Source organism: Microtus oregoni, unplaced genomic scaffold, assembly GCF_018167655.1.
Source record: "Microtus oregoni isolate MIOR12 unplaced genomic scaffold, Mior012 000054F_ref0000373, whole genome shotgun sequence".
Lineage (NCBI taxonomy): Eukaryota > Metazoa > Chordata > Mammalia > Rodentia > Cricetidae > Microtus > Microtus oregoni.
The window spans coordinates 4368544-4396379 of NW_024543830.1; the positions used below are offsets into that span (position 1 = coordinate 4368544).

Here is a 27836-nt window from a genome sequence, read left to right on the forward strand (position 1 = left end):
TGAACTCCTGGTTGTCCTTTGCCCTGCCTTTACCCCGCAACCCCCTGGTCTTTGTTAGAGAGGTTTCACTTGCTGGCTGTGGTGCCACTTGCTTGTAACCCTAACCCCAGCACCCAGGAGCCAGGCTATCAAATTTGAGACCAACTGGAGATCCTGTCTCAAAAAAAAAAAAAAAAATTACCAAGAAGGCTGGGGAGGTGGCTTAGTCAGGAAAGTGCTAGACATGCATGTCCGAGGAGTTGAGTGTGGTGTCCAATTCCTGCAATCCCAGGGCTGGGCACATGGACATGGGTGAGTGGCTGAGGTCAGTGTCCAGCCCTCTTAGCCCTACTTCAGAAACTCAAAGCCAGTGAGAGACCCTGTCCCAAAATACAAGGTAGGTCATATGTGAGAAGTCACAGCACTTTAGGCTGACTGCTACCCTTCATATATAGACACACATGAGCACATGCATCTGCACATGTATGAACATGCATGCAAACAAAACCTCACCCCTCACCACACCAAGATAGGAACACACCAAGTGTGGTGGCACAAACCTAAACCTATAAGCCCAACACTTCTGCTGTTGTTTGGGCCTTCCTTCCTTCCTTCCTTCCTTCCTTCCTTCCTTCCTTCCTTTTTTCCAAGACAGGGTTTCTCAGTGTAACCACCCAGGCTGTCCTGGAACTCACTTTGTAGACCGTTGACCAGGCTGGACTCGAACTCACAGATCTGCCTACATTTGCCTCCCAAGTGCTGGGATTAAGGGCATGAGCCACCATGCCTGTTTTGTCTGATTTTTTGTTTTGTTTTGTTTTGTTTTGTTTTCCAACACAGGATCTCACTATGTAGCTCTGGCTCTCCTGGAATTCACTCTGTAGATCAGGCTGGCCTCGAACTCACAGAGATCTGCCTGCCTCTGCCTTCCAAGTGCTGGGATTAAAGGTGTGAATCGCTATACCTGGCAATCCCAGCACGTTGAAAGCTGGGACAGAAGAACTATTCTGTGTCCATGTCTGAGATGAGCCTGTTCTACATGAGGAGCCCCAGGCCTCTGTGTCTCAAAGAAAATAAAACAAAAACAAGCCAGACATAGTGGTGTGAGCCTGTGATCTCAGCATGAGGAAGATGGAGGCAGAGGGCTGGGGTCCAAGCACTGGGCGAGCAATAGGATACTGGGTCAGGCAGCTGTTGGCTATTTTTTTTTCACTTCTTTACTATAAACAGAGAAGCAGACACTTAGGGCTGTGGCTATTCAGGGAAGGGAAGGAGTCTGAGCTGTAGGGGACACAGCCTGTAGCGGATGATCCTGGGATTAAAGGAGGTTTGAGGACAGAAAGTAGTCATAGACCCTGTAATCATGGAAGCCTTAACCTTGCTGGTCTTGTACGTAGGGTTAGATCAGTGTGTGCCTACTAACTCCCTCTGGGTGAGCTGGCTGGCAAAAGAGACACATTAAATCCCGTTGAATTACGCAACGCGTTCTCAGGGATAATACTAGAAACTAGAATTCCGCATGGGGATTTCAAATTCCCACAGTCGTGATTTCCTTGGGGGAAACGTGGGTCTCTGTAGGGGAAGAGTCAGTGGAGGAAAGGTCACCGCTAGCCTGTCCAGATCCCCTAACTGAACTATTCTTGTCACGCTCATTGATTTATCTCCTCCGCCTTCTGGCCAGGCGTATTTGAGGACAGATAGGAAGGGCCGATAGCTGCGGCCCCTTCTTTGGTCTGAAATCTCTGTGTTGTCCTTGCTCTGCGTCCTGACTTGCAGGTTGTGGCCTTGACCTCTCTGCAGGGTCTTCTGATTTCTTGGAATTGCTGATGCCCAGCTACTCTGGCTAGAAGGTTCTTGGAGACAACTGGCGATATGCCTGGTGTATCTTTAGTCTGCCTGGCCGAAAATAAGGCGGGGAGATCAAGGGGATTGAATGAGCTTGGCAAAATAGGCACGCACCCCGGCATTTGGAGGACAAAGGTTGGAGTGACCATTTGGGATTGGTGTACTGCTGCTGCCTCAAAGACAAAATGCCTTAAAAATCAGGTCATATTTCAACTCCGCCCTAGCTGGAGTCTTGCTTTTCTTGGCAGGTGACCTTGTCGGATGAAACCAATGGCATGAGACCCGGCTCCACGTGTAGCTTTGCGTGAGGATCCACAGCTACTCTACTGAGTAGTAGGGTTCTCTGGAGACATCTAGTCCAAATTCATGTGTCAGACAAAAAGAAACTGAGGCACGTCTTGACTTTGTGAAGGGCACCAGGATATGGAGTAAGGAGACTAAAGCAAAGAGATGATGCTTCTCCTGTCTGAGACAACGATGACGTATCGCCTGTCTGAGAGGACAACCATTGCCCCTGACTTAGCTTTTTTGCTTGTTTGTTTTTGGTTTTGTTTTGCTTTTTGTTTTTTGTTTTTCCAGACAGGAGCTCTCTGTGCAGCTTTGGACCCTGTCCTACAACTCACTCTGTAGACCAGACTGGCCTCAAACTCACAGAGATCCACCTGCCTCTGCCTCCCAAGTGCTGGGATTAAAGGTGTGTGTCACCACCACCCGGCCTTGTTTTTTTCTTTTAAGTCTTTTGAGACAGTGTCTCCTATACCCCAGCTTGGCTTCAAATTTTCCATGTAGTCAAGGGCTGTAGGCATATGCCACTGTGCTTGGTTTCTATGGTGTTGGGGACAGAGACGAGGACTTGGCACACTCTGGGCAAGCGCTCTACCTACGGAGCTATACCCCCAGCTCCCCACACCCTGCTTCGTTCTTGACCAGCCTACACCCTTCTTTACTTTCAAAGTTCAAACAACCATAAAAATGAGTTGCAGAAACCAACTATCTTTTCCTTACCGATGTAGGTGCCTAATCACTCTACCGATCTACCTTCCGATTTTCCAGTTTTCTTGAGTCTCCACGATCCATCTAAACTGCATGTTGCGTTCAGATCTCCGTTTGGGCTTTGCTCAAATACTGGAGTCCCTACACCTGTTCGCAGACTAGCATTTCACACCTGCCCGAGTAGGAGAGGCCTGGGAGGGTTAGGGAGAGCAGGTTTCCTGTCGTAGAAGCTACCCTGTAGCCGAGGCAGTGGGCACGGAACCGTTCAGACAATAAAAACTGTCTTATTATTTATGCTGTACACAGGTGGCAAGCACTGTCTGGGCCTAATGTAAATGTTTGTGAGCAGAGCGTCAACTGTTAAGGTACCTCTCTCCAGGAGACCAGCTTTGACCCCGGCTCCTGGACCTAGACTCACTGCCTGTCTGGTAGGTAGTGCTATAAAGTTGGGGAAAGGTCAGTGGAAATAGTTTAACTCACGCCTGGAACCGCTATGGAATCTGGGGAAGGTGCTGGGTCTCGTGTCCAACAAGGTCACCTGCCAGGAAAGGCAGGCGTCCAGGCAGGGCAGAGTCCAAGAATGGCCTGATCTTTATGACACTTTGTCTTTGAGGCAGTACAACGGATCCCAAGTGGTCATTCCAACCTTTGTCCTCTTTTCTCCTGTATCCTGGGTAAAGGGACTTGGGGAGAGCTAGGTGGGGACGCATTTCCTGCCCTTCTCTCCCACCTCTCCTTCGGGATCTTTGCTCCCATTGCTTTAAGAAGGTTCCAAGGACCGTGAGATGGCTCAGGGGTGTCTGCCTCCAAGCTTCGCAACTTGAATTTGAGCCCCAGACCCATGCGGCAAAAGGAGAGTAACTGATTCCCGCAGGCTGTCCTCTGTACCACCCCCGCCCCCGGCGCCCTCAAATAAGTGAAAAATAATTTTTTTTTTTTAAAAAAAGGGATTTTCCAGAGGAGCATCCGGCGGGCTAGCAGGTGGCAGTGCCTCCCAACAACTGAGTTTAAGTGACAGGTCAGGATAGTGTCTCCCCTCCTGCGTGTGTGGGGCACTGGGGGAGGAAGGGACATACTGAGGAAAGACAAAAGAAAACCTGCCAGGATCTTTCTCTTGTTTTTGGCTGTTCCCTCCCTAGCTACAGTCGCCGGCTGGGTAACTGTGGGAAACCCCAGCGACAAGTCCCCTGGCTCCACCCTTCACGCGGAGAGCTAGAAAAGGAAACATCAATCATCACAAATTGCTCAATAACTCTGGAATGTTCGTTCCTATTCCTGTTCCCTTCTCCGTTTTCTTGGCCGGGCTTCTATCTTAACACTTACTAGCACATTTAAACGAGACTTTTAAAGGTGCTTTCCCGCCACGGAGTCTAAGCCTCCCTCCCCCTTCTCCATGTACAATGGGGTCAGAAATGCTTGACTTTGGGTTTCAGGTCTGTAGCTCACGCTGCTGTAGGAAGTTCAGTCGGTCTTCCTAAGAGCAATTGAGACATCATTGACACTTCTCTCACATTCCATCTTATGACTTTTAAATGCTCAGCGGAGTCTCCCGTGGTAGCACCCAGATATCTACGCAGGTCCTGCTCAGTTCCTACACTGGACACGCAACTTACTCGTGGCCACAGCATGGCAAGTGCATGCAACCAATCAGCTCGAGGAAGGTTTCCTCGGAAGCCAATCAGAGCCTAGGGAAGTGACCTCACCCAAGGGAGCACTGTGTGGGCAAGGAAACGTCTCTTAGAGCAGAGTGTGCCTAAATCCCTTCTTCCCCACCCTCCTTACTTCCTGAAGGATAACACCGCCTACCCCTCCCCAAAGTAGAGTGAGAACGATTAAATTCCACAAAGGCGAGAACCAAAAGAGAAATTGCAAGCCACACACTGGCTCTGGGAGTGAGAACAGGATTTTAGGGTTCCCTTTCAAAGTGGGCTCTCCAGGTCCTGGAAGAGAACCTAGTAGCTGAAAACAGCATCACTCCTCTCTGGCCTTTCTTGACTGAGCACAAAAATAGCTGTAATCATTTGTAAATAAGGACACGATCAAGGTCAGGTGTGAGAAAGAGAGGGCTGTGGCCTTGTGATCATGCCTGAAATTATACCACGTCCCTGTGGGGAGGCCAAAGGCTGGGGTAGGCAGCTGGTCTGTGGGAGACCCTGTGCCTTCCCCCAACAACGCTTTCAGGCAGCATCCCGGATGAATTCCTGATTGTGCCCTACTGTAGGGGTAAGAGGTAAAGGACATAGGACAAGGTCCTAGTGTCACACTGGACACAGAGGGTTGACACCAGCGGCACAAGTCTGGGATCCCAGCAGCTCGGGAAGCTGTTTGGGCTACAGAGTTAGTTCAAGGCCAACTTAGGCAACTTATCAAAACACTCTCAAAATTTAAGAAAAAAATATATAAAAAGAGTTGGGGATACGACTTAGTAAATAGAACACTTGCTGAACATTTGTAAGGCTGTAAACTCAATCCTCAGTAGTTGGGGTGGGGTGGAAAGTGGGGGTGTGTGAGGGTGGCTTAACTGGACATCCCCTTCAGCATTCCCTCCCGCCCTTTCCTAGAAGACATCACTCTGGGTAAAGAGACAGATGCAAACATTTTATTTAAGAATATAAAACAGGCCGGGCGATGGTGGCGCACGCCTTTAATCCCAGCACTCGGGAGGCAGAGGTGGGCGGATCTCTGTGAGTTCGAGACCAGCCTGGTCTAGAGAGCTAGTTCCAGGACAGGCTCCAAAGCCACAGAGAAACCCTGTCTCGAAAAACCAAAAAAAAAAAAAAAAAAAAAAAGAATATAAAACAGGCCTTACTCCTCTTGACTGTTTCCACCCCAAGTTTGTCCAGAAGGCTTATAAAGATGGAGTAGCCGTGTGTACACAGCTGTCCCTCTGACAACCCAGTTACACTTCAACCCGTCTTTCATACCCAGATAGCAATCCTTTCCACAGGTGTGAGGGCCACACAGAGACGTGAGGAGGAGGGAAGCCAGCTCCTTGTCACTGCTGCTCACACAACCCCCAGGGAGCACACAGGTCACCCGGATTCTGATTGAGTGGCTCCCCCCCCCAAAAGTAAATAATAGGAAGTCTGCTGTGGTGGTGTACCCCAGTACTCTCAAGACTTGGGAGGTGGAGGTAGAAGAATCAAGAGTTCAAGGCCAACCTCAGCTACATACTGAGTTCCAGACCAGCCTGAGCTACGTGAGATCCTGTCTCAAAAACAATAATAGCAAAAACAGGGAAAACCCTAAATAATTTTAGACCCCCTCTCTCAAACCAAGAAAGATATATGGGCCCAGGTTTTCAGTAGACAGCCTCATCCATATTGTCATCACTGTCACCTCCAAAGTCCTCTCCATTGTCAAAATAGGACATGATGTAATCAGTCTCCTGAAAGGTAAGAGAAGCAAAGATCAGCAGCAACAACCCTTCTTTTTCTGGGTTCTTTCCCTCCCAGACACACATTCCAGGTCTGGGACACCCCTACCAGCTGTTTAAAGTTTATTTTACTTTTTAAGTGTATAGGTATTTTGTTGGCACCTATGTCTGTATGCTGTTTGCATGCCTGGAGCCCTCAGATGCCAGAACATGGCATCAAATGCTCTGGAATTTGAGTTACAGGTGGATGTGAGCTACCATGTGGGCACTGGGAATGGAGCTTGAGTCTTCTGGAAAGGAAGCAAATGCTCTTAACCACTGAGCCATCACTTCAACCCCATGCCACACATTTTTACATTATATTTATTTATTTGTGTTCGTGACTATGTGTATATGGGTGTGTGTGTTTGTGTGTGTGTGTATGTGTGTGTGTATGTGTGTGTATGTGAGTATGTGTGTATGTGTGTGTGCGTGTGTGTGCACGTGTGTGTGCGTGTGTGTGCACGTGTGTGTGTGTGTATGCCCTGGTACATGTGTGGAGGTCAGAGGACTCTTGTAGGAATCAGATCGCTCCTTCACATAGTGGGTTCCGGGGATTGAACTCAGGTCACCAGGCTTGGCAGCAAGCACCTTTGCCCTCTGAGCCCTCTCACCCACCATGTTATGTGCTTTGAGAACAGGCCAGAGGCAGATGAAATGGAGCCATTGGTGGCATTGTCACTATAGGCTCTGCAGCTCCCGGAGAACATTTCCTGTGTGAGAGTCCAGGGTCAGCGGGATGCCTCCGTAGGAAAGGAACTTTTCTGCCAAGCTGGAGGACCTCAGTTCAATAACCAGAACCCACATGGTAGAAAGAGGGAACCAGCTCCCACAGGTTGTCTTCTGACCTCCACGCATTTGACAACACACACAAATAATAATCAAAAACTCTCTTGCGTGATAAGCCTGGTGGTCTACTCCTGTGCTCCCAACACTGGGAGGTAGAAGCAGGAGGGTTTCTGGGGAGTTCCAGGCCAGCCTAGTTTACACAGTGAGACCCTGTCTCACAAACAAAACCCCAACAAATGTGTTTGTTGCGGCAGCAGATGCACTAAAATTAGGATGACAGAGGGAAGATGAGCACGGCCCTGCTCAAGAACGACATGCAAATTCATATAGTGCTCCCTAGTTTTCTTGACCATAAAAAGCAAACGAACAACAAAATAAATCTTTTAAAAGAGAGAGAGAGAGTTGAGAGCCCAGAGTTTGGGAGGGGAGAGGAGGGGGTGTGAGGAGAGAGGGAGGAGCAAAAGTCCCTCACCTCTTCATGCTCTTCCTCGTCATAGTCCTCCTCCTCCCCATCTTCCTTCTCTTCTTCTTCTTCTTTCTCTTCGTCTTCCTCTGAAGTCACTTCTTCCTCCTTCTTCTCCAGAGTCTCATGTGAGGATGAACAGGAAGAGAAGCTCACAGTCAGCTCACCCAGGGAGACCTGGGGCACTGAGGGACCTGGAGTCCAGCTGCCTAGCACACTTCCCTCTCACCTCTAGCTTCTGTATTGTCTCCTCCTTCTCCTCTGAGCTCTTGGGGGGCCTCTTGGGGAGGACAATGGTGGTCCCTGTTGGAGGAGCAAGAAGTGAATCCTTAGGAAGCGCATCTCCTAACTAGCTTTCTTTCCAGTTTTTACATTTGTGTGTGTGTGTGTGTGTGTGTGTAGTGTGTATGACATGTGTGCCCGTGGAGCCCTGGGGAGGGCACTGGACCTCCACAGCTGGAGTTAGAGGCAACTGTGAGCCCCTGGTGTGAGTGGAAGCAGTACATGCTCTTAAGGACTGAGCCATTTCTCTAGTGCTTTTGCTTTTTATTTTTTACAAAATGTTTTGTTATATTATTTGTGTGTGTGCGCTCGCGTGCGCGCGCCATGTGGAAGTTAGAGTAGGTTCTTCTTCCCACCATGTGGTTTCTAGCCACTGGTGGCAGGTGGCATTATCAGCGGAGCCCTCTCTCCACCCGTCTTTCTAGGGCGCCCTCCGGCAGCAAACATGCGGCTCTGCTGCCCCCGTATGGCTACTGTGGCATCCGCTGATGAACCCTCATCCTCTCCAGGTTCACTTACGTTCCTTCTGGAGTTTCCTGACTCGAATCTTGAGCTCTCGGGGCAGCCGGCGCCAGTCTGGGAACAGTGAGAGTGTGAAGGTCAGCAGGACCCTGCCTGGGTCCATGAATGGTGATTGGTACTAAAGGGCGGGGTTCTAAAGGACAGGAAGGAGGGGCTGGTTTGAAGTTTTTCGGGAGAGGTGGCAATGTGAAGCGGTTTTCCAAGTAGAACCAAAGAGTGTTGAGATCACATCTAAGATTCTAGTTTCTAGACGCTGCACAGGAAAGGGAGGTGGTGGTTCGAGGCACCTCTGAAGGAGGACATCCAGTAAGGGCCAGTCACCTACCAGGGTTCCAATCGATGGCATTGTCAATCGGCCCAGACATCTGATACTTGTCTGAGTAACGTTCGACATCTGAGGGGTCAGAGGTCATGAGTCAGAGTTTTATCCACAGAATAATTTTTTTCCTAAGGGTCAGCCCCTCTTAGTTCTAGGGAATTATTGATCACCTCACTCCAAGCCCAGAGCACAATGGTGCCAGCTTCGGTGAAGACCTTGTCCCTCTTCCAGCCTGCATTTTTTTTTCTTGTTACTCTTTGCCCTTAGTCCAAAGACTCTCTCTTCTATCTTCATTGGGCAGTATACACCAGGATAAAATCCAGGGTTCAGTCTTCTCTCTTCTTCTTACTACTGGGGTTAGCTTGGTTAAGTCTCCCATCTCTGTGAGCCTACAACCCTCAAGGCCTCAGTATAAAAGCATTAATTACCCATATAAAAATATTGTATTTCCTCACCATGGGTGCTATGCCAAGCCTAGCAGAAGTGCCCCCTTCTCCAGTCTCCTACTCTCCTAAGGAAGGGGAAACGCTTGGCATAGGAAGGGTGTTCAGAGACCTAGCCTCAGAGTCCTTCCAGTTAGTTAAGAGTCTGCTGAGTTGGGTTAAAGTCTGTACCCCCACCCCTACCCACCTATACATATGAAGTAATATGCTAATGCTTCAATGTCCCACCAGCCCCAAGATTTAGGGCTCAACTCAAATCTGAGTAAGGTTGTACGTTTCAGACACAGAGGAGGTTTTTAATGTAAAGTTCTCCATTAAACAGTAAACGTCCTGAGTCTCGCTGGTCCCCAATGGTGCTGAGCATGGGCCCTGCCTATGGAAGTCTCCAAACACGATGCCAGCCTTCCCACTGACCTCTTTTGGGGACAGCTGGCCGGATGAAGTATGGGAGCTGCCTCATGGCCCCACGCAGCTCTTGCTTCAGTGCCAGAACGTACTCCCCTTCCTCTCCCGCGGGCAGGGGCACGGGGTGGAACTCCAGGGGCTGAGGAGACACAATGGTTAGCCTAGGACAGGAAGGCCGCAGTAAAGGGCCTTTCCCCTAAGCTGAATCCATTGTGCCCAGTAAACAGAGGGCCAGAGGAATGGGAGGCCAATGCAGCATCTTTTGAAAGCTGGGGACTGGGGAATGTGAAGAGAAAAAACAAACACGTATTTGCCTGGAACCGTCTTCTGTGGGTTGGGACTCTGGAGACACAGGGTCAAAATGAGGGCAGCTTATGGTGGGCCAGGAGGATTCCGTGGTCACAGGTAGTCGGTGAGGGGCACATGGGAGTCTCGGGGAGGGAGGGAGACACTCACAGGGAAAAGTGGAGAAGGCTGCAGAGTGGGTGGGGGCAAAGCATCGCCCTTCCCAATGCCCACAGCCTCCATGTTGAAGGTCAACTGGCCTCGGCCACGACCCCGGCCCCCACCCCGGGTGGCCATGGTGGAGGGGGCCTGGATACTCCGAGATCCAGTGAGAAAAACCTAATAAAGACAAAAACAAAGAGATAAAGAAGTATAAGGAGCTACATGACATCTGATGGCCTCTGGCAGGTGACTTTTTTCTCAGTGCTGAGGTTTGAACCCAGAGCCTCTCTCATGCTAGGTACTCTACCTCTGAGCTATATTCCAAACCCTTTCTCTGTGACACTTAAAAAAAAAAAAACAAATCAATGGTAGCTGGACAGTGGTAGTGCACGCCTTTAATCCCAGCACTTGGAAGGCAGATCTCTGAGTCTGAGGCCAGCCTGATCTATAGACCAAGTTTTAGGACAGCCAGGACTATACAAAGAAACCCTGTCATTAAAAAAAAAAAGCAGAATAAATAAATTTTTAAAGATTTGATTAATTAATTAAAAATAAATAAAACATGAAGTTAAGAGTGATGCCACAAACCTGTAATCCTAACCCCACACTTGGAAGGCTAAGGCAGGAGGATTGCAAGCTTGAGACCAGCCTGGTCTAGAGTTCCAGGCTACTTGGGACTGAATAGCAAGATCATGTCTCAAAAATAAACAAATCGGGATCTGGAGAGATTGTTCAGTGGTTGAGAGTATGCACTGCTTTTTGCACAACACCCTTGCCGGATCCATTGGGGCCTTCTCTCTCTCTCTCTCTCTCTCTCTCTCTCTCTGTCTCTCTCTCTCTCTCTCTCTCTCACACACACACACACACAATTTTAAAACATTGATTTTATTTATGTACATTGTTGTTTTGCCTGCCAGTATATCTGTATGAAGGTGTCGGGTACCCTGGAATTGGAGTTACAGTTAATTCTGAGCTGCCATGTGGGTGGTGGGAAGTGAAGCCGCGTCCTCTGGGAGAGCAGTCAGTGTTTTTAACTGCTGAGTCATCTCTCCAGCCCCCTTTAAAACATTTTTTAAAAAATATTTTTAAAAGGGGGATTGGAGAGCTGGTTTGATGGCTAAAAGTATATGCTGCTCTTGCAGAGGCCCTGGGTTTGGGTCCCACCTAACCTAGGCAGTTCCCAAGTTCCAGGAGACCAAGGACCTTTTCCAGCCCCACAGTCATCTCACAGACATGGTGCTCTTACAGTCAGGTAGGCACATATACATATGTAAAAAGAAACATGTTGAAAGATTTTGAAGCACTAAAAATTAATAAATTTTGGCTACAGAGTTGTCTCAGTGCTAAGACTAGATAACTTGAATTTGATTCCCAGCAGCATAAAAACCTGCAACTCCAGCTCCAGGAGATCCAATGCCTTTGGCCTTCATGGGCACCTGAATTCATGTGTACACACAGACCCATAATAATAAAATATATTGTTTTATTTTTTGAAATTTTTATTTTTTATTTTATGTGTATGAGCGTTTAACAAGCATGTATGTGTGTGCAGTACCCACAAAGGCCAGAAGAGAGCACTGTTTCTCCCGAGACTGGAATTACAGATGGTTGTTGGTGCCTGAAGAGGTGCTGGGACTTGGACAGAGCTCTTAATCACAGAGTCATCTCTTCAGCCCCCAATAAGATAAATCAATATTAGATTATAACCCTAAAATACAAAATAAATTCCCATGAGTACATAGTGGTATAAATGACTGGGAAAAGACAAATGTCCCATGCATAATTCTAAACAAACTACGTAGCTAGTTCAAGCTAAAACTAAAGCATGTAGCTATCCCAGGCCACAGGGCAGGAGCACAATTCCTGATTCATAAGCATGAGTAGTATGGGAAATTTTATCTCATATGCGTGTGGCAAACTGGAGGGTATGGAGTAACTTTTTTCTTTTAAATATTTATTTATTTATTTATTATGTATACAATATTCTGTCTGTGTGTATGCCTGCAGGCCAGAAGAGGGCACCAGACCTCATTACAGATGGTTGTGAGCCACCATGTGGTTGCTGGGAATTGAACTCAGGACCTTTGGAAGAACAGGCAGTGCTCTTAACCTCTGAGCCATCTCTCCAGCCCCGTAACTTTTTTAAAAAAGATTTATTTATTTATACAGTATCCTGCCTGTAGGCCAGAAGAGGGTACCAGTTCTCATCATAGGTGGTTGTGAGCTACCATGTGGTAGCTGGGAATTGAACACAGGACCTCTGGAAGAGCAGCCAGTGCTCTTAACAACTGAGCCATCTCTCCAGCCCTGGAATAACTTTCCAGTGGGCATTATGCCAGCAGGTGACCAAGATCAACATCAATCGCAGTAACTCACATGGGTATTCTTAACATGACTTAAGGACATTTGTTTCTTTTCTTGCTTTGTTGATCTCTGGTAGCCCATGTTGGCCTGAAACTCACTATGTAGCAGACGATGGTAGTGACCTGTGACCTGTGATCTGCCTGCCTCTACTCTGGAGTGCGGGGACTGCAAGCCATGAGTCTCCTTCCCTTTCTCCAGCCCTTTCATCCTTCCTTGACAAGGTGTCATTGTGTAGCCCAGGCTATCCTGGAGCACTCCGTCTCAGCTTCCCAAGTGCTAGGCCTCTGTGCATGTGCCAGATTTGAAATGTTACTTTTACTTCCTTGTCCTCATTCCCAAAGCTGTTAAGTTCATTTTAGTCATTGAAAAACAACAGCTTCCAAGGGAGGGCTAGCCTACAGCATGCCAACCAGTTCTCTTCAAAACTGTAAAGATCATTAAAAACAACAACAACAACTGAGAAACTGTCGTAGCTCAGAGGAGCCCAAGGGGATGAGACAAAATGTATCAGGGTATTCTGGATGGGATCATGACACATGAAAAGACCATTATATAAAACCTGAAGAAATCTAAATGGACCTTGAAAAATAATAATATGCCAGGTGGTATGGTGTAGGAGGTCCTTCTGTTTGTGAGTTGCTTTCATCGGTTAATTAATAAAGAAACTGCTTGGCCTGATAGAACTTAGGTAGGCCAGTAGACAGAACTGAATTCTGGGAGGAAGAAAACAGAGTCAGAGAGCCACCAGGGAGATGCCAGGTCAGACATGCTGAATCTTTCCCAGTAAACCACAACATCATGGTGTTATACAGATTATTAGAAATGGGTTAAATCAAGATGTGAGAGTTAGCCAATAAGAGGCTAAAGATAATGGGCCAGGCAGTGATTTTAATTAATATAATTTCTGTGTGGTTATTTTGGGTGTAAGTTAGCTGGGCGGCCAGAACCAAAAGCAGGCCCTCTCTCCTTCAACAGTGGTGGGGCTCATATCTTTTTTTTTCTTTTTTTATTATTAAAAATGTCCACCTCCTCCCATTTCCCTCCCACTCCCCCACTCCCTCTCCTCCTCCCTCTCCAGTCCTAAGAGCAGTCAGGGTTCCCTGCCCTGTGGGAAGTCCAAGGTCCTCCCCCCTCCATCCAGGTCTAGGAAGGTGGGGCTCATATCTTTAATCCCAGAACATGAGAGGCAGAAGCAGGTAGATCTCTATGAGTTTGAGGCCAGCCTGATCCCCAGATAAAGTTCCAGGACAGTCGGGGCTACACAGAGAAACCCTGTCTGTCTCAGAGAAGAAAGAAAGAAAGAAAGAAAGAAAGAAAGAAAGAAAGAAAGAGAGAGAGAAATGTACCAATAGTAGTTCATTAATTGTAACAAATGCAGTATAGTAATATACAACATTAATAATAGGAAAACTGCATGCCAGGGATATATGGGAACTCTGGGGGTCATCTGCCCAGTTTCTCTGTGAATCTGTTTTTTTGTCTTGTCTTATTTTGTTGAAGTTCTGGAAGCTGAATGCATGGTTTTCCACATTCCGAGGGAGCACTCAGTCACTAAACTCCATCTCTAGCCCTGTAAATATTGTTTTCGTTCAGCTGACGGCTTTCAGGATTGCTCCTCCTTTTCTTTTCTGTTTGTGTATTCATTTTCCGATCATGTATGAATACTTCTTTAATAATAAGAGAAAATTATTAGGTAGGCTCTGTGGCTTGAGCCTGTAATCCCAGCATTTGGGGGGCTGAGGAACGAGGGCAGTTGAACAGTCTGAGGCTACCTTGGGCTATACAGATATTTCTAAACTCTTGATGCTTCTTGCCTTTCCCTCCCAAGTTCTGAGATTACAGGTATGTGCCAACATGACCAGCCAATAAATAAAATTATCGATTTAAAATTGTAACCACAGGTCCAAGGAGAGTCTCAATGGGTAAAGGCCCTTGGCATGCAAGCTGACACCCTGAGTTTGGTCCACAAAATCGATGGGAAACAGAGACAGAAGAATTGGTGAACATTTATAGGCTAGTTAGCCTGAACTACACTGCTCAGTGGTTAGAGACTCTTGCTTCAACAAGGTGGAGGGAGCACAGATGAGGTCAAAGAACTTTGGGCTCTCTCTCTCTCTCTCTGTCTCTCACCGGCACACATGCACACACACAAACACACACTGAAGTAAAAGTTTAAAAATTGAATTAATGTAACTATATATCTTATATAGAGAACCGTATAGAAGACTAATCTATAGCAGGAAGAAGATGGATATCTGAGAAGTTAGGAGCGTCTAACCACTATGAAAACATAGAAGGGAAAGATTGCTGTTTCCCACCGACTCAGGAGAGCCATCCTGTCTTTAGCTCCTCTCAAGGAAGAGGACAGAGCAGCTAGCTGAGGTCTCTTTCCCTTTGACAGCTCCAGCTCCAGCCGTGGAGAAGAGAGTGGTTCTGACGGCAAGGCAGGGGAAGCTAAGAAAAAACCATCAACATGGAGGCTAGACCACTCTAACCCCACTTCCACACTTCACACATTAAGTGATCACCCAAGATGCAGAGGAAAAACGGCAAATGCTATTTAATGCAGACATCAAGCTGGTGGTCAGACAGCAGACAGCAGGTCTCCCCCTTTCAGCTTGGGAGTCTAATGAATCCACGTATGTAGCAAATGGGGCTGTATACCCACCCACTCACTCAGGAGCTTCCAGCTATGGAGATCCAGGGTCCCAGTGGGTACGCTATGCTGTTGCTCTGCTAAACACCTAATTTACTGTTTTCCACGTACGGATTAGTGCTGGGGTCGGCTTTGCTCAGAGGAGTTTCCTTTTGTTGGGGTCAGTGGTGACACTACAGACTGGTCAAAGAACACAGAATACAGGACTGTCTGTTGTCAAGACATAAGACACCAGTATCAGCCATTCTAAGGCTTAGAGAACCCTATGGAAGGGAGGGAAGGCTGGAGTGTGTGGAACACTGATTTCTGGGCATGGCTGTTGAACCCTTGCACTCAGAGCAGCGGTGATCAACTACACAAGATTGGCACGAGACTGGGTCTGCTCACATCCTGTCACTTAAGGAAGGGATTGTGGGGTTCTACTCCTCCCTGAGAATTTGCAAGACCTTAGTAACTGATGTGAGAGGGAGAGGCATTTTCTTCGGTGGTGCAGCCACTGTAAGGTTCTCATGCTCCTATAAAGAAACCCTTCCTGAGCCAGGCCTGGTGGCGCACGCCTTTAATCCTGACTCTCGGGAGGGAAAGGCAGGCGGATCTCTGTGATCTTAGGCCAACCTGGTCTACGCAGGGATCTTCAAACCAGCCAAGGCTACATAGTGAGATCTGTCTCAGAAAAAAAGAGAAATAAAGAAGAAAGAAAGGAAATAATTTACTATGCTTCATAAACAACCCTAATGAAACTGACTACAGCACACTGAAAAGACACAAAAGCACGAGGGGCCCTAATTGGGAAGAAGGGGGTTAGCAGGAACGGCAGAGGGACAAAAATGGGTAGCTGTGTGTGTGTGTGTGTGTGTGTGTGTGTGTGTGTATGGGGGGAGAGAAAGGATATAATTGAAATACACTCTACAGAGATGAGTTTCATCTATGAAAATGTCATAATGGGACCCACTGTTATGTAATTAACATGCACTAATAAAACATTAAGAAGGGATTCTTGGGGACATCTAAAGTCTCCTATACCGTGGCTCAGATCTGCTCCTATTAACATCGCCCCCCCCCCGTGTTTATTAGGGTACCGTGCTTTCCCACACGCCAGCTTTCACACCACACACTCAGGCCAGGTTACACACCTCTGGACTGCGGTAAAAGTTCAACATACAAAAAAACCACTGGTGGGGAATATTATTTTAAGGTCTGTTGCTTTTTTTCTTTTATGCTGCATTTGTTTAACTCTGTGAAGCTGTGATTCTTTGCCTGTCTAAAACACCTGATGGTCCTAACAAAGAGCCAAACAGCCAATAGTGAGACAGGGCTGGCGGGCAGAGAGGATAAACAGAAGGAGAACTGAGGACAAAGAGGAGCAAAAGACAACAACGGGAGGAGGACTTGAGGGGCCACCCACCCAGCCACCCAGCCACCCAGCCACCCAGCCACCCAGCCACCCAGCCACCCAGCCACCTGCCACCCAGCCACCTGCCACCCAGCCACCCAGCCACCTGCCACCCAGCCACCTGCCACCCAGCCACCCAGCCACCCAGCCACCCAGCCACCCAGCCACCTGCCACCCAGCCACCTGCCACCCAGCCACCTGCCACCCAGCCACCTGCCACCCAGCCACCCAGCCACCCAGCCACCTGCCACCTGCCACCCAGCCACCTGCCACCCAGCCACCTGCCACCCAGCCACCCAGCCACCTGCCACCCAGCCACCCAGCCACCCAGCCACCTGCCACCCAGCCACCTGCCACCTGCCACCCAGCCACCTGCCACCCAGCCACCCAGCCACCCAGCCACCCAGCCACCCAGCCACCTGCCACCCAGCCACCTGCCACCCAGCCACCTGCCACCCAGCCACCCAGCCACCTGCCACCCAGCCACCTGCCACCCAGCCACCTGCCACCTGCCACCCAGCCACCCAGCCACCCAGCCACCTGCCACCTGCCACCCAGCCACCTGCCACCTGCCACCTGCCACCCAGCCACCTGCCACCCAGCCACCTGCCACCCAGCCACCCAGCCACCTGCCACCCAGCCACCCAGCCACCCAGCCACCTGCCACCCAGCCACCTGCCACCTGCCACCCAGCCACCTGCCACCCAGCCACCCAGCCACCCAGCCACCCAGCCACCCAGCCACCTGCCACCCAGCCACCCAGCCACCCAGCCACCTGCCACCCAGCCACCCAGCCACCTGCCACCCAGCCACCCAGCCACCCTGCCACCCAGCCACCCAGCCACCCAGCCACCTGCCACCCAGCCACCTGCCACCCAGCCACCCAGCCACCCAGCCACCCAGCCACCCAGCCACCCAGCCACCTGCCACCCAGCCACCCAGCCACCCAGCCACCTGCCACCCAGCCACCCAGCCACCTGCCACCCAGCCACCCAGCCACCCTGCCACCCAGCCACCCAGCCACCTGCCACCCAGCCACCTGCCACCCAGCCACCTGCCACCCAGCCACCTGCCACCCAGCCATCCAGCCACCCAGCCACCTGCCACCCAGCCACCTGCCACCCAGCCACCTGCCACCCAGCCACCTGCCACCCAGCCACCTGCCACCTGCCACCCAGCCACCTGCCACCCAGCCACCTGCCACCCAGCCACCCAGCCACCTGCCACCTGCCACCCAGCCACCCAGCAGCAGAGTAAGAGTGAAGTAAGAGAAAGGTAAAAGCCCAGAGGCAAAGGTAGACAGGGTGATAAATTAAGAAAAGCTGGCCAGAAGCAAACCAAGCTAAGGCTGGGCATTCCTAACTAAGAATAAGCCTCCGTGTGTGATTTATTTGGGAGCTTGGTGGTGGGCCCCTCAAAAAGCCAAAGAGTAGAACATCACACAACAAACCACCAACAAAGACACAGAGTCTAAGGAAGGCAGAGCTGGGTGTGGGAGCCCATGCCTGGGATCCAGCACCTGAGATGTAAAACCAGGAGGCCTGGAGTTCAAGGCCATCCTAGGCTACATAGTTAGTGCCAGGCCATCTTGGGCAACATGAGTTCCTGTCTCAAAATACCAAAACCAACCAAACAAGCCAAAAAAATAAAAGTTCCAGTTCTCTCATTTCCTAACTACAGAAACTTTGTTTTTTCTTTGCAAAATGAGAATAATAATAAAATAAACTACTGTCTTAATTACTGTTAAGTTGCTATGAAGAGACACCATGACCAAGCATCTTATAGAAGAGGCTTTATTGGGAGCTTACCCTTTCAGAGGGTGACCTGTGACCATCATGACAGGGATGGCGGCAGGGATGCAGGCATGGTAGCAGCAGGCAGGCATGGCACAGGGGCAGTAGCTGAGAGCTTACATTACATCCATAAACATGAGGCAGAGACAGAGAAAGCTAACTAGGAACAATGGGGCCTTTTGAAACCTCAAAGCCCATCCCCAGTGACATACCTCCCAATCCTTCCCAGATAGATCTATCAACTGGGGACCCAGAGTCCAAACTTATGAGCCTCTGGGGCCATGTTCACTCAAACCCTCAAACCACAGCACCTTCAATGTGCCACTGAGTTGCTGGATACTGCTGATAAGGCAGTGAGTAAGATGGGCAAACTAACAAACTAAACAATAACAAAACTCCTGGCTCCCGGGGCTTCCTACATGGAGTTCATATTCTGGCGGAGTCACCAGCTTACAGATAAGAGTTTAAGCCACAAGAGTAGGCAAGGTCCTGAAGGCAGATGACGTAGAGACCAGTCCCGGGGCACTCTAATTGTGTATTTGTAGTAGACACGGTGCCCTCTTCTGGCCTGCAGGGATACATATAGGCAGAACACTGTATACATAATAAATCTAAGAACAAAATAAAATAATTATAAAAACCATTTTAGAGTATTATCAGTTATCATAAATGTCATGACTTCAAGTTATATACAGGAAGAAGGTTGCTAATATGTAGTGTGAAGGGCGAGGGGAGTATGATATAAAGCCATGTTTACCTGTTACTTTCTCTTTGTATTTCCATTCTTGGTATAACATTGAATTTATTTTGTGGCCCTATTTACTTATAAAACACAGGAATATATGCATACATACAGAATAAACTGAGGCTATATATCAAGATACTAGTAACAGGGGCAGGTAAGCTGCCTCATCAGGGAAAGGCACTTGCTGCATGATAATGCAAGCCTAAGGACCTGAGTTCAATCCCTGGAACCACATAAAAGTGAAACAGTAACAGAAGCTCACAAAGCTGTCCTCTGATCTCGGCATGCATGCTGTGGCCCTTGTGTAGAGATACAATGATAATAAAGTTTGAGACTATAAAATACTAATCAGTAAATAATGCACACTTCCCTTATTTTACTGTGTGTTTGCCAGTTGTATGGAATAAACATATGTCCTACAATTAACAAGTAAAAAGGATGTTTTGTTTTTAATGCAGGGGAGGGCTGGAGAGATGGCTCAGTAGATAACAGCACTGGCTGCTCTTTCAGAGGACCTGGGATTAGATTCCCAGCACCTACACAGTGACTCACAACAGTCCCGTAACTCCAGTCCCAGGGAATTCAATACCCTTTCCTGCCCTCTGAAAGTCAGGCACACAAGTGGTGCAAAGACATCCATGCAGACAAAATACCCACACACGAAAAAGAAGAATGCAGAGGCGGGTGCTATACCCTTACCTAGCAATTTATGAGGTCGTCAATTCAATCCTTAGTAAAAATAAATAAAAACTTGCTTAGCGCAAAGCCATGGGCCAAGCCTGTCATTCAGATGTTTGAGTTCATCTTTTTATAGTGAGTTTGGGGCCAGACCAAGGGGGAGGGCATGGCTCAGTGGTTAAGAGCATGGTTAGTCTTCCCTAGGACCCTGGTCCCATTTCCAGCACCCACATGGAGGCTCACAACTGTCTGTAACTCCAGTTCCAGGGGATCTGATGTTTTCTTTTGGATTCTGCAGGCACTGCATACACACACTACACAGACAGACATGCAGACAAAACACCCACACACATTAAAAAAGTATGACGTTGGTGCAGCCTTCCTGTTTTATAATGAAAGTGGAGAACACACTTCATTCCTCGGACCTCCACAGATGTGCCACAGCACACACTCCACCTACCCCCACTAATGATAAATCTAAGTCGAACAATTATAAAGAAAAAATTAAATAGTGGAATAACCTGAAAAGAACTCATGAATTCTTTTAAGATGCTGGCATGGGGTAGGGGTTTAGCTCGGGGCAGAGTCGATGCTTAGCATCTGTAAGGCTAAATTTACTCTTCACAGTTAACTTTTTTTTTTTTTCAAATTTGTGGTGTAGTGGTGCAAGTCTATTATCGCAGCCTTTCAAGAAAGCTGAGGCAGGAGAATCATAAGTTGGAAACCAAGCTGCTTGTGCTGCATAGCGAGAACCTGTCTCAAAAATTTTTTTTCACAGTCACTAAATAACCATTTATTGAACAGATTTTAGCAGAGGGGTCACCATGATCCTCATTGTCTAGCATTATGTCTGGCATGCTGTAGGTGCTCCAAGTAGCTGTTGTTTCAACAAATGACTATACGAGTCTACAGACCTTCCACACTTGAGACCTTGTGAGTCAGAAAGCCTTCTCGCTCCCTTTGCTGTTTGCCTTCTCTGGTCTGAGAGTAATTATAAAACATTTATGTGAGAAACCACCAATTTAAAGGCCCTTAATTATATACTACGTTGTCTTCTATTGTTCCCTAATTATATTAGGAGTTTAAATCCGTCCTCCTTGACAAGAGCACTGGTTCCCACAAATCAATTCCATTCAATTAACGCTTATTGAGCACAACGTATTAAGTACCTCAATCTGTCCCACCAAACCTTCCGTTCAAAGAATAGAAACTTCAAAAGAGAACCTGTAATCCTAGCACATAGCAGGAGTCTGCCAATAAAAAGGATGGGAGGGATGGAGGGTGAGCGTGAGCCGCATCGAAATGGTTAAATGCAAGAGCTGCCAAGTGGCTAGGAAAACTGACTCGCTCACATTGTCCTCTGACCTCAGTGCGCAAGCCGTGGCGCGCACGCCTACACACAAATAATATTGTTTTTAAAATCAAAGAGATTACAATAGTGCTAATCAGGCAGTGTCAGGCTGGGGATCAATTAATTCTTAAGAAAAGCAGTCCAGGAAGGCGGTGGGTAGGGGGTAGAGTTTTCGGCTGACTTGGTAGCTAACAGGAGTCTGTCAGGCTCTTGACAGGGGGCTAGTGGTAACAGATGCTGGAGAGGCTGGTACCATAACAGAGTCTGAGCTACAAGAATGAGCCTTCCTCGCCTTCTGCTTTAATATCTGTCCCAGACACGACAGCAAGCCCTGCCTCTCCCCGATGTACAGTCAACACAGCAATGGGAGCCCGGGAGAAAGGGCAGGGATCCAGAAGGGGGCTGGCCCGACAGGCTGACAGAGAGCGTTGTCTGTCTTGCTGTCGGCCACGGAGGACCATTCGGGAAGCAGCGGACCAAACCGGGTCAGAGTCACCAAGTCAAAGCCTTACCTGCCGTCCCACCCCCACTCGGGGCCCACGCAGCCGCCAACTTGAAATTCGCTTTTCTTCCTCCAGCCCGCGTCCTAGGCCCGCCTCCCCGAGCTCTCCATTGGTGGATTCCCCGGCCAATCTTGGCCAGCGGAGGAGGGGGAGGCGAGGAGGAGGGGTGGGGAGAGAGCCTAACCGGAACTGAGGCTTGGGAAGTGGGGCGCGCTGAGATCTGGGGCTGCAGTCTCCACCTCAGCCCGGACGGAACCGCCTGGACGGCAGGAGTCGGCCAAGACGACCTGCTGCTCAGAGCTCATCCAGGCAGCTGAGGAGAGCCGCTGCTGGGAAGTGGCCTCCTGGCTGCTCTATGCTCCCCAGCTCGTTCTCAGCACCCGCCTGGAGGCGCCCAACCGCCAGACTAGCGCCTCTGGCGCCCTCTCCTGGTCCTGCGCGCCACCCCACTCCCCCACTTTCCGACCCACTCTAATCCTGCGCAGTCTCCAGCACCAACAATAAATACTTTAAAAAAAAAAATTTTTTTTTTTAAAGACGGTCTGGTTACCCAGTCTAGGCTGGCCTTGAACTCATGATACTCTTGCCTCTGTGATTACGGTGTGCTACCAAACTCAACCCAAGAATGCCCCCTTCATTCACCCCCCGTGGATTGGAACTGTGTCTGAGAAGTGGGAGGGGGCTTGGGGATCAGAGAAGTCGCTGGGGAGAGAAGGCAGGAACCCAGTGGGGTTTTCTTTCTGTATTTCCCAACGGCCTTTCAAGCCCCTTGGTAAGGTGAGGGGGAAGTCATGCTTCAGGATGGAAGAGAAAGTTAGTAGTCAACAACAATATGCCAGATGTCAGAGAAAATGGCCTCTAGACTGGGAAACTGTATGTGAGTGTAGTGTCAAGTGCCCAGTTTTGGGACTAGTACAAAAATAGTTGTGAAACTTTGGGGGAAACTTGCTTAACCTCATTACATATGCTGCAAGAAGACGATTGTTCCCACCTTATAGAGTTGTGGGGCTGGAGAAGTATGCACTGCAGAATGCCCGGCACACATCAATAGCTTGTATAAGCGGCTGTTTTCCCTACAAGTATTTCTCCTCCTCACCCAGTAACGTTTTTTATATCTGTATATGGTGGCCTCCGCCATTTTAATTCTCAAGGATACTTGGAAAGCTTTCCAAACCCTCAGAACCTATCCAGTGCCCCCACTTCCCTTGGTACCTTCCGACTGGACACAAACTCATCCCTAAAATATGCAGATGGAAGCCTTGGTAACCATGGAGACAGGGCAGGTGGCACGGAGAGGCAGAGGCAGTGAGAGCAACAGATAGGAAGAGACAAGGAGTGATTCAGGCAGGGACCTTCAAGCGAGATGGAAAAATGAGTCTAGTGGAGTAGAGCTATAATGAGGGCGCCCGTGTAACAGGGTTCAGCCATTGCTCTGCCCTTTTCCTCTCTCTTGTGGACACCCCTTAAAATACAGGGGGAAAGGAATCTGAGAGTGCCCCCTTGCCCTAAAAAATGCCCGGAGAGAGCTAGCTAGCTACCTTCCTCACATTCCTAAGGGACCCACGGGAACTGAGATCTAAGTGTCTCTGTGGTGATGTTTGAGAGAGGTGCAGCGGGGATATATTGCTGTCTGATTTCAGAGGCTATACTCTCCCTGATATTTCAACTACATCTCCTGCCTCTTTCTGATCTGTGTGGACGCCGCTGCAGATCCCATCCGCCTCCCTCCAGTCCTCTGCACAGTGCCATATGCCGTGTGTGGCAGTCAGGTCTGGCATACTGGAGCTCATGGAGATCTGCTGAAGCTCAACGAAGAATCAGAATCGGAATGCTTCCTGAATGGGTCGCAGGAGAGTCCCCTAAGGAGCGCTTAGGTTTGTTGGGGTTGGGGGAGGTGGGTTAGGAAAGGGAAGTCAAGATTGGAGGCACTGTTTTTTTTTTTTCTTTTTTCTTTTTTGGCTTATGTGTGTACGCTTGGGGGTGGGGAGCCGCTTGGTGCCGGACGCCCCCACCCGCAGAGACTGGGCTATAAATAGCACAGCAGAGCTCCGCCCCCCCCCCCCCTCTTCTCTCCTCCGGAGCCGGCGCTGTGCCCGGGGCGCACCGGGAGGAGGGACCAGGATCCAGCGCTGGGGCGCAGATACTGACACCAAGGGAATCCGGGTGCCCCCCCCACGCCATGTGGGCCCCCAGGTACCCGGCTCCTCCACCCCGGAGGTCCCCATGGCCCGGGCCTCAATCCTGGCCAGGCAAAGATTATGCGGACATTCAGGTATCTATTTGGGGGTACAGCCTGGGAGGGGGAAGAACAAGGAGCGACGGGGAACATAACAGGGGCAAAAGAATCCCTAAGTCTTCCTCCACCCCTTTAGGTCCCAATTGCAAGCTGCTTCCTTCCCCCCACTCAATTTTTGGGGATGTGGCAGTCTAAAAGAGGTTAGGAATAGAAATATGGGTATGACGGTACGGGTGCATGTGTGGGGGTGGGTGGCGTTCAGTATCCTAGAGAGGGGTATTCCAAGTGTGGATAAGAAAAGGGGGATGTTGGAAAGGTCTGATAAGCCGTGGGGTGCGAATGGGGGGGTGCGAATATCTCTGCGCGTGCATGTACGTATTTGCACGAGCCCTCATCCTTCAGTGCGGATGCACTCTTCCCACCTCTTCTGGCATGCGCTGGGGGCGAGGGGGCTCAAAGGCAGGAGTCAAGAGTAAGGACTGCATTGGAGATCATATTAATCACTCCCGTCATACACCAGGCATCTTCATCAGTGCCTCAGTTTCCCTGCCGAACCTATCAATAAGCTCTCTCTATCCTCTTTTTTACAGGGCTAGGCTTTACCACCAAGACCTCAGGCCTCTCCCAACCACCACCCCCACACTCCTAGCCATCTTCGGCAGGTCCCATTCCTGGCTCCATCGGTGCTTTCGCCCGAGCCGCAGCTATGCTACACACCGAGGGCCACGCTCTTCTTCGGGCGGTGGGTCAGGGTAAGCTTCGCTTGGCCCGTTTGCTTCTGGAGGGAGGAGCCTACGTGAATGAGGGTGATGCCCAGGGGGAAACTGCGCTAATGGCGGCCTGCAGGGCCCGCTACGATGACCCTCAGAACAAGGCACGCATGGTACGCTACCTCCTGGAGCAAGGCGCGGACCCCAACATCGCAGACCGTTTAGGACGCACCGCGCTCATGCACGCTTGCGCCGGGGGTGGGGGAGCAGCAGTGGCCTCTCTGCTTCTTGCCCACGGCGCAGACCCCTCAGTCCGAGATCACGCTGGCGCTTCGGCGCTTGTCCACGCCCTGGACCGCGGGGACCGTGAGACCCTTGCCACGCTGCTGGACGCCTGCAAGGCCAAGGGCACGGAGGTCATCATCATAACCACGGATACCTCGCCCTCGGGCACCAAGAAGACCAGGCAGTATCTCAATTCCCCACCGTCCCCGGGGGTGGAGGATCCTGCACCCGCTCCTCCTAGTCCAGGGGTCTGCACGTCGCCTTCTGAAGTCCAGCTGCAAACTGCAGGAGGAGGACGGAGCTTGTTATCCCCTCGCGCCCAGGAAGAAGAGGAGAAAAGAGACATATTTGAATTTCCTGTTCCTAAGCCCCCTGACGACCCTTCCCCTTCCGAGCCTCTCCCCAAGCCGCCTCGACATCCTCCAAAACCACTCAAAAGGCTCAACTCTGAGCCCTGGGGCCTTGTGGCTCCTCCTCAACCGGTCCCTCCTGCCGAAGGAAGGCCGGGGATGGAGCGCCTGGCCGCTGAATTTAACGGCCTGACCCTAACCGGTAGACCGCGTCTTTCCCGGCGTCACAGCACCGAAGGCCCGGAGGACCCGCCCCCATGGGCGGAGAAAGTGACAGGCGGGGGTCCTCTCTCGCGCCGAAACACAGCGCCCGAGGCTCAGGAGTCTGGTCTTCCTGCAGGGCTAAGGCAAAAACTGAGCCGCATGGAGTCCGTGGAGCTCGATACCCCTGGACATTTTTGCCCTGACTCACCCGAGTGCAGCCGCTTATCCCTGGAGCGCCGGCGGTACAGCGCCTCTCCGCTGACCCTCCCTCCAGCGGGCTCAGTTTCTTCTCCGCGCCAGTCCCAAGAGAGTCTGCCCGGGGCTGTATCCCCGCTGAGCGGACGGAGGCGGAGTCCCGGGCTGCTGGAACGCAGGGGTTCCGGGACCCTGCTCCTGGACCACATCTCGCAAACGCGACCTGGTTTCTTGCCTCCTCTCAACGTCAGCCCCCACCCTCCCATCCCCGACATCCGCCCCCAACCCGGAGGTCGGGCACCCTCACTGCCTGCCCCTCCTCATTCTGGGGCACCAGGGTCTCCCAGGACCAAGCGCAAGTTGGTGAGACGCCACTCCATGCAGACTGAGCAGATTCGCCTGCTAGGGGGTTTCCAGAGTCTAGGCGGGCCAGGGGAACCGGGGCGCTGAGTGAGAGCCACCAAGGAGGGGGAGGGTCAGGCCCCATGGCGGGAGAACCAGCTGATACCTCAGACACGGGATCTCTTGCATGTGCTCACGGCACTGTGCACGCACACATGGGTAAGCATGTGTCCACAAGCACAGTACACTCACTAGCGAGGAAGGATAAATACTGTGTTTACTGGGCGTATAGAACCACGCATTCGTGTCCTGGTCTTTTCACACGCACACGGGATTAATTGGGTGCCCAGAGGCACAGCACACCAACAGAGGACCACATGTGCTAGGGTCCTAGACTCACTGGCATTTGTTCAGAAGCAGCAGGGAGCCCCCACTTAAGGATGGTCTCCTGTATCTTTGCCCTCCTGGAAAAGCGATCCCTTGCTTTCTATGTATGCCCTGAAACGCGGCCTATCGTACTTTCGCATACGCTGCTTTCTCTTCATGAATCTCTCTCCCCTTCGCATACGCTGCTTTCTCTTCATGAATCTCTCTCCCCTTCGCATACGCTGCTTTCTCTTCATGAATCTCTCTCCCCTTCGCATACGCTGCTTTCTCTTCATGAATCTCTCTCCCCTTCGCATACGCTGCTTTCTCTTCATGAATCCCTCTCCCCTTCGCATACGCTGCTTTCTCTTCATGAATCCCTCTCCCCATTCTGCAGGTCTTGCTTCTCCATGCCTGGCTCCTTGCTCACACCCGGCTTCCATCCGCTTTTCAGAATGTCTTCACTTTTCTTAGGGTTCCCGCAACAGCGCCCAGTCTCGGTTCTGTTGCTGCCTTCCATGCTCTCAACTTGCTTTTTATTCCCACCCTGCACCCCACCCCCCAAAACACACACCACTACAGATCGTCCTGGTTACTCCAGGGGGTGGGTCATGGGCTCGAAGCTGATCTTCTGTGTGTCTGAGCTTATGAACACCCCTACAGGTAGAAGTGGGCAGTAAGCCTAAGCCAGCCCCCCTTGCCACTTGACATGTCAAATAAATGTGTTCCGAAGTCTCTGTTCTGTCACTACCGCCTGAAGGGATGGGGTGAGGGGAAGAGAGGAGGGATGGGGGAGATGCTAACCAACAGCCACAACTACCCGGGATGGTATCTGGAGGTTACAGCTATCTGCTTTCCAGGAGCCCAACTGACCAATTGTGGTTGTAGAAGAAAAGGCAAGTGAAGGTTTTAAGGCATGTGACAGGCCTTCCCTCTAGCCTCCCCCGGCCTGACTTTTAATGATTTATTCATACAGAGATCCCCCGCCGTAAGCAGATATGACTTCCTACTTATTGACTTTTTTATTTTGCTTTTTTTTATAAACACAGGGTTTGATTTCATTTCACCCAGTGTGCCTCGTCCGTTTTCACCTCCATGTTTAATCTCTGAGCCACCCTAGGAGAGAGGGTAGGGCTAGTAACTTCACCCAAGGAAAAAAAAAAAGGAATGATAGTCAATCAGCAAAAGCGTGTTATAGTGTGAGCGCATGGGTGTCTGTGGGGACAAAAGTTGGAACTCAGCCTGAGGAGTTCTACGAACAAAGTTCCCCCCTCTGATCTATGTCCTGACTTTCTCAGTTTGATAGGTTTCTGCATGTATTCTAGCTCTTTCTTTCGGTACAGTGATGAACACACTCTACTTTCTCTCACTCCCTTAGTGAGTAGCTGAAGTCAGAAAACCATCCCTCAATGTTGCATAGTGAAAAGATAAAAACACTTGGGTCAGTACACTTAGGTCCGAACCACCGTAACTGTCTAGCTATTTGATTTGGGGCAGAATATCTAACCTTCCTGAGCATCACTTTCCTTGTTCATAAACTATTAAAGCCTGGTTTATGCTTGCAGTTCAGACAGTGCACTGAAGTATACCACATAGCATGTTCTCCTAAAAGTCAGCAGCATACTCCATTTTAGCTTCATCACCAATAGTAGACGACCTTAGAGTCGCATCGCTTCTTGGAACCACATCTTCCTCTAGAAAGTGGTGTGACCTGACAAATGAGCTCTAAGAACCCTTTCCAGTTACAAGTCTACTCAGCCTTG

At 50.0% G+C, this 27836-nt stretch overlaps 2 protein-coding genes and 1 non-coding gene across 8 annotated transcripts; 2 read left to right on the forward strand and 1 right to left on the reverse strand.

The window, feature by feature from the left end:
- Nucleotides 1-5557: 5557 nt before the first annotated feature.
- Polr3gl (RNA polymerase III subunit GL) lies at nt 5558-21784 on the reverse strand. Of its 3 annotated transcripts, XM_041638087.1 has the most exons (8): nt 21395-21784; nt 9912-10079; nt 9465-9594; nt 8614-8682; nt 8286-8342; nt 7714-7787; nt 7494-7607; nt 5558-6205 (listed from the first exon to the last, which is right to left on the reverse strand). In XM_041638087.1, the coding sequence occupies exons 2-8, from the start codon at nt 10035-10037 to the stop codon at nt 6119-6121; spliced, it is 657 nt and encodes a 218-aa protein (XP_041494021.1). In that variant the 5' UTR covers nt 10038-10079; nt 21395-21784; the 3' UTR covers nt 5558-6118. The 3 variants fall into 3 exon arrangements, with proteins under 3 accessions (XP_041494021.1, XP_041494024.1, XP_041494022.1); XM_041638090.1 differs by lacking the exon at nt 9912-10079; XM_041638088.1 differs by lacking the exons at nt 9912-10079; nt 21395-21784 and adding an exon at nt 9770-9903.
- LOC121438127 lies at nt 7264-7365 on the forward strand. Its single transcript, XR_005973069.1, has one exon. It is a non-coding gene; the product is annotated as a U6 spliceosomal RNA (small nuclear RNA).
- Nucleotides 21785-22804: 1020 nt separating the features above from the next.
- Ankrd34a (ankyrin repeat domain 34A) lies at nt 22805-26804 on the forward strand. Of its 4 annotated transcripts, none has more exons than XM_041638085.1 (3): nt 22805-23259; nt 23758-23821; nt 24212-26804. In XM_041638085.1, the coding sequence occupies exon 3, from the start codon at nt 24328-24330 to the stop codon at nt 25813-25815; it is 1488 nt and encodes a 495-aa protein (XP_041494019.1). In that variant the 5' UTR covers nt 22805-23259; nt 23758-23821; nt 24212-24327; the 3' UTR covers nt 25816-26804. The 4 variants fall into 4 exon arrangements, with proteins under 4 accessions (XP_041494019.1, XP_041494020.1, XP_041494017.1 ...); XM_041638083.1 differs by lacking the exon at nt 22805-23259 and adding an exon at nt 23351-23657; XM_041638086.1 differs by lacking the exon at nt 23758-23821.
- Nucleotides 26805-27836: the final 1032 nt, after the last annotated feature.

Bases quoted from the DNA above. Each gene is read 5' to 3' on its own strand.
- Polr3gl (XM_041638087.1), bottom strand. From the start codon at position 10,037: ATGGCCACCCGGGGTGGGGGCCGGGGTCGTGGCCGAGGCCAGTTGACC. The intron at 9,595-9,911 runs GTGAGTGTCTCC...GTGTCTCCTCAG, and splicing joins AGCCTTCTCCACTTTTCCCT to CCCCTGGAGTTCCACCCCGT. The intron at 8,343-8,613 runs GTAGGTGACTGG...CACTGTTCCCAG, and splicing joins TGCCATCGATTGGAACCCTG to ACTGGCGCCGGCTGCCCCGA.
- Ankrd34a (XM_041638085.1), top strand. From the start codon at position 24,328: ATGCTACACACCGAGGGCCACGCTCTTCTTCGGGCGGTGGGTCAGGGT.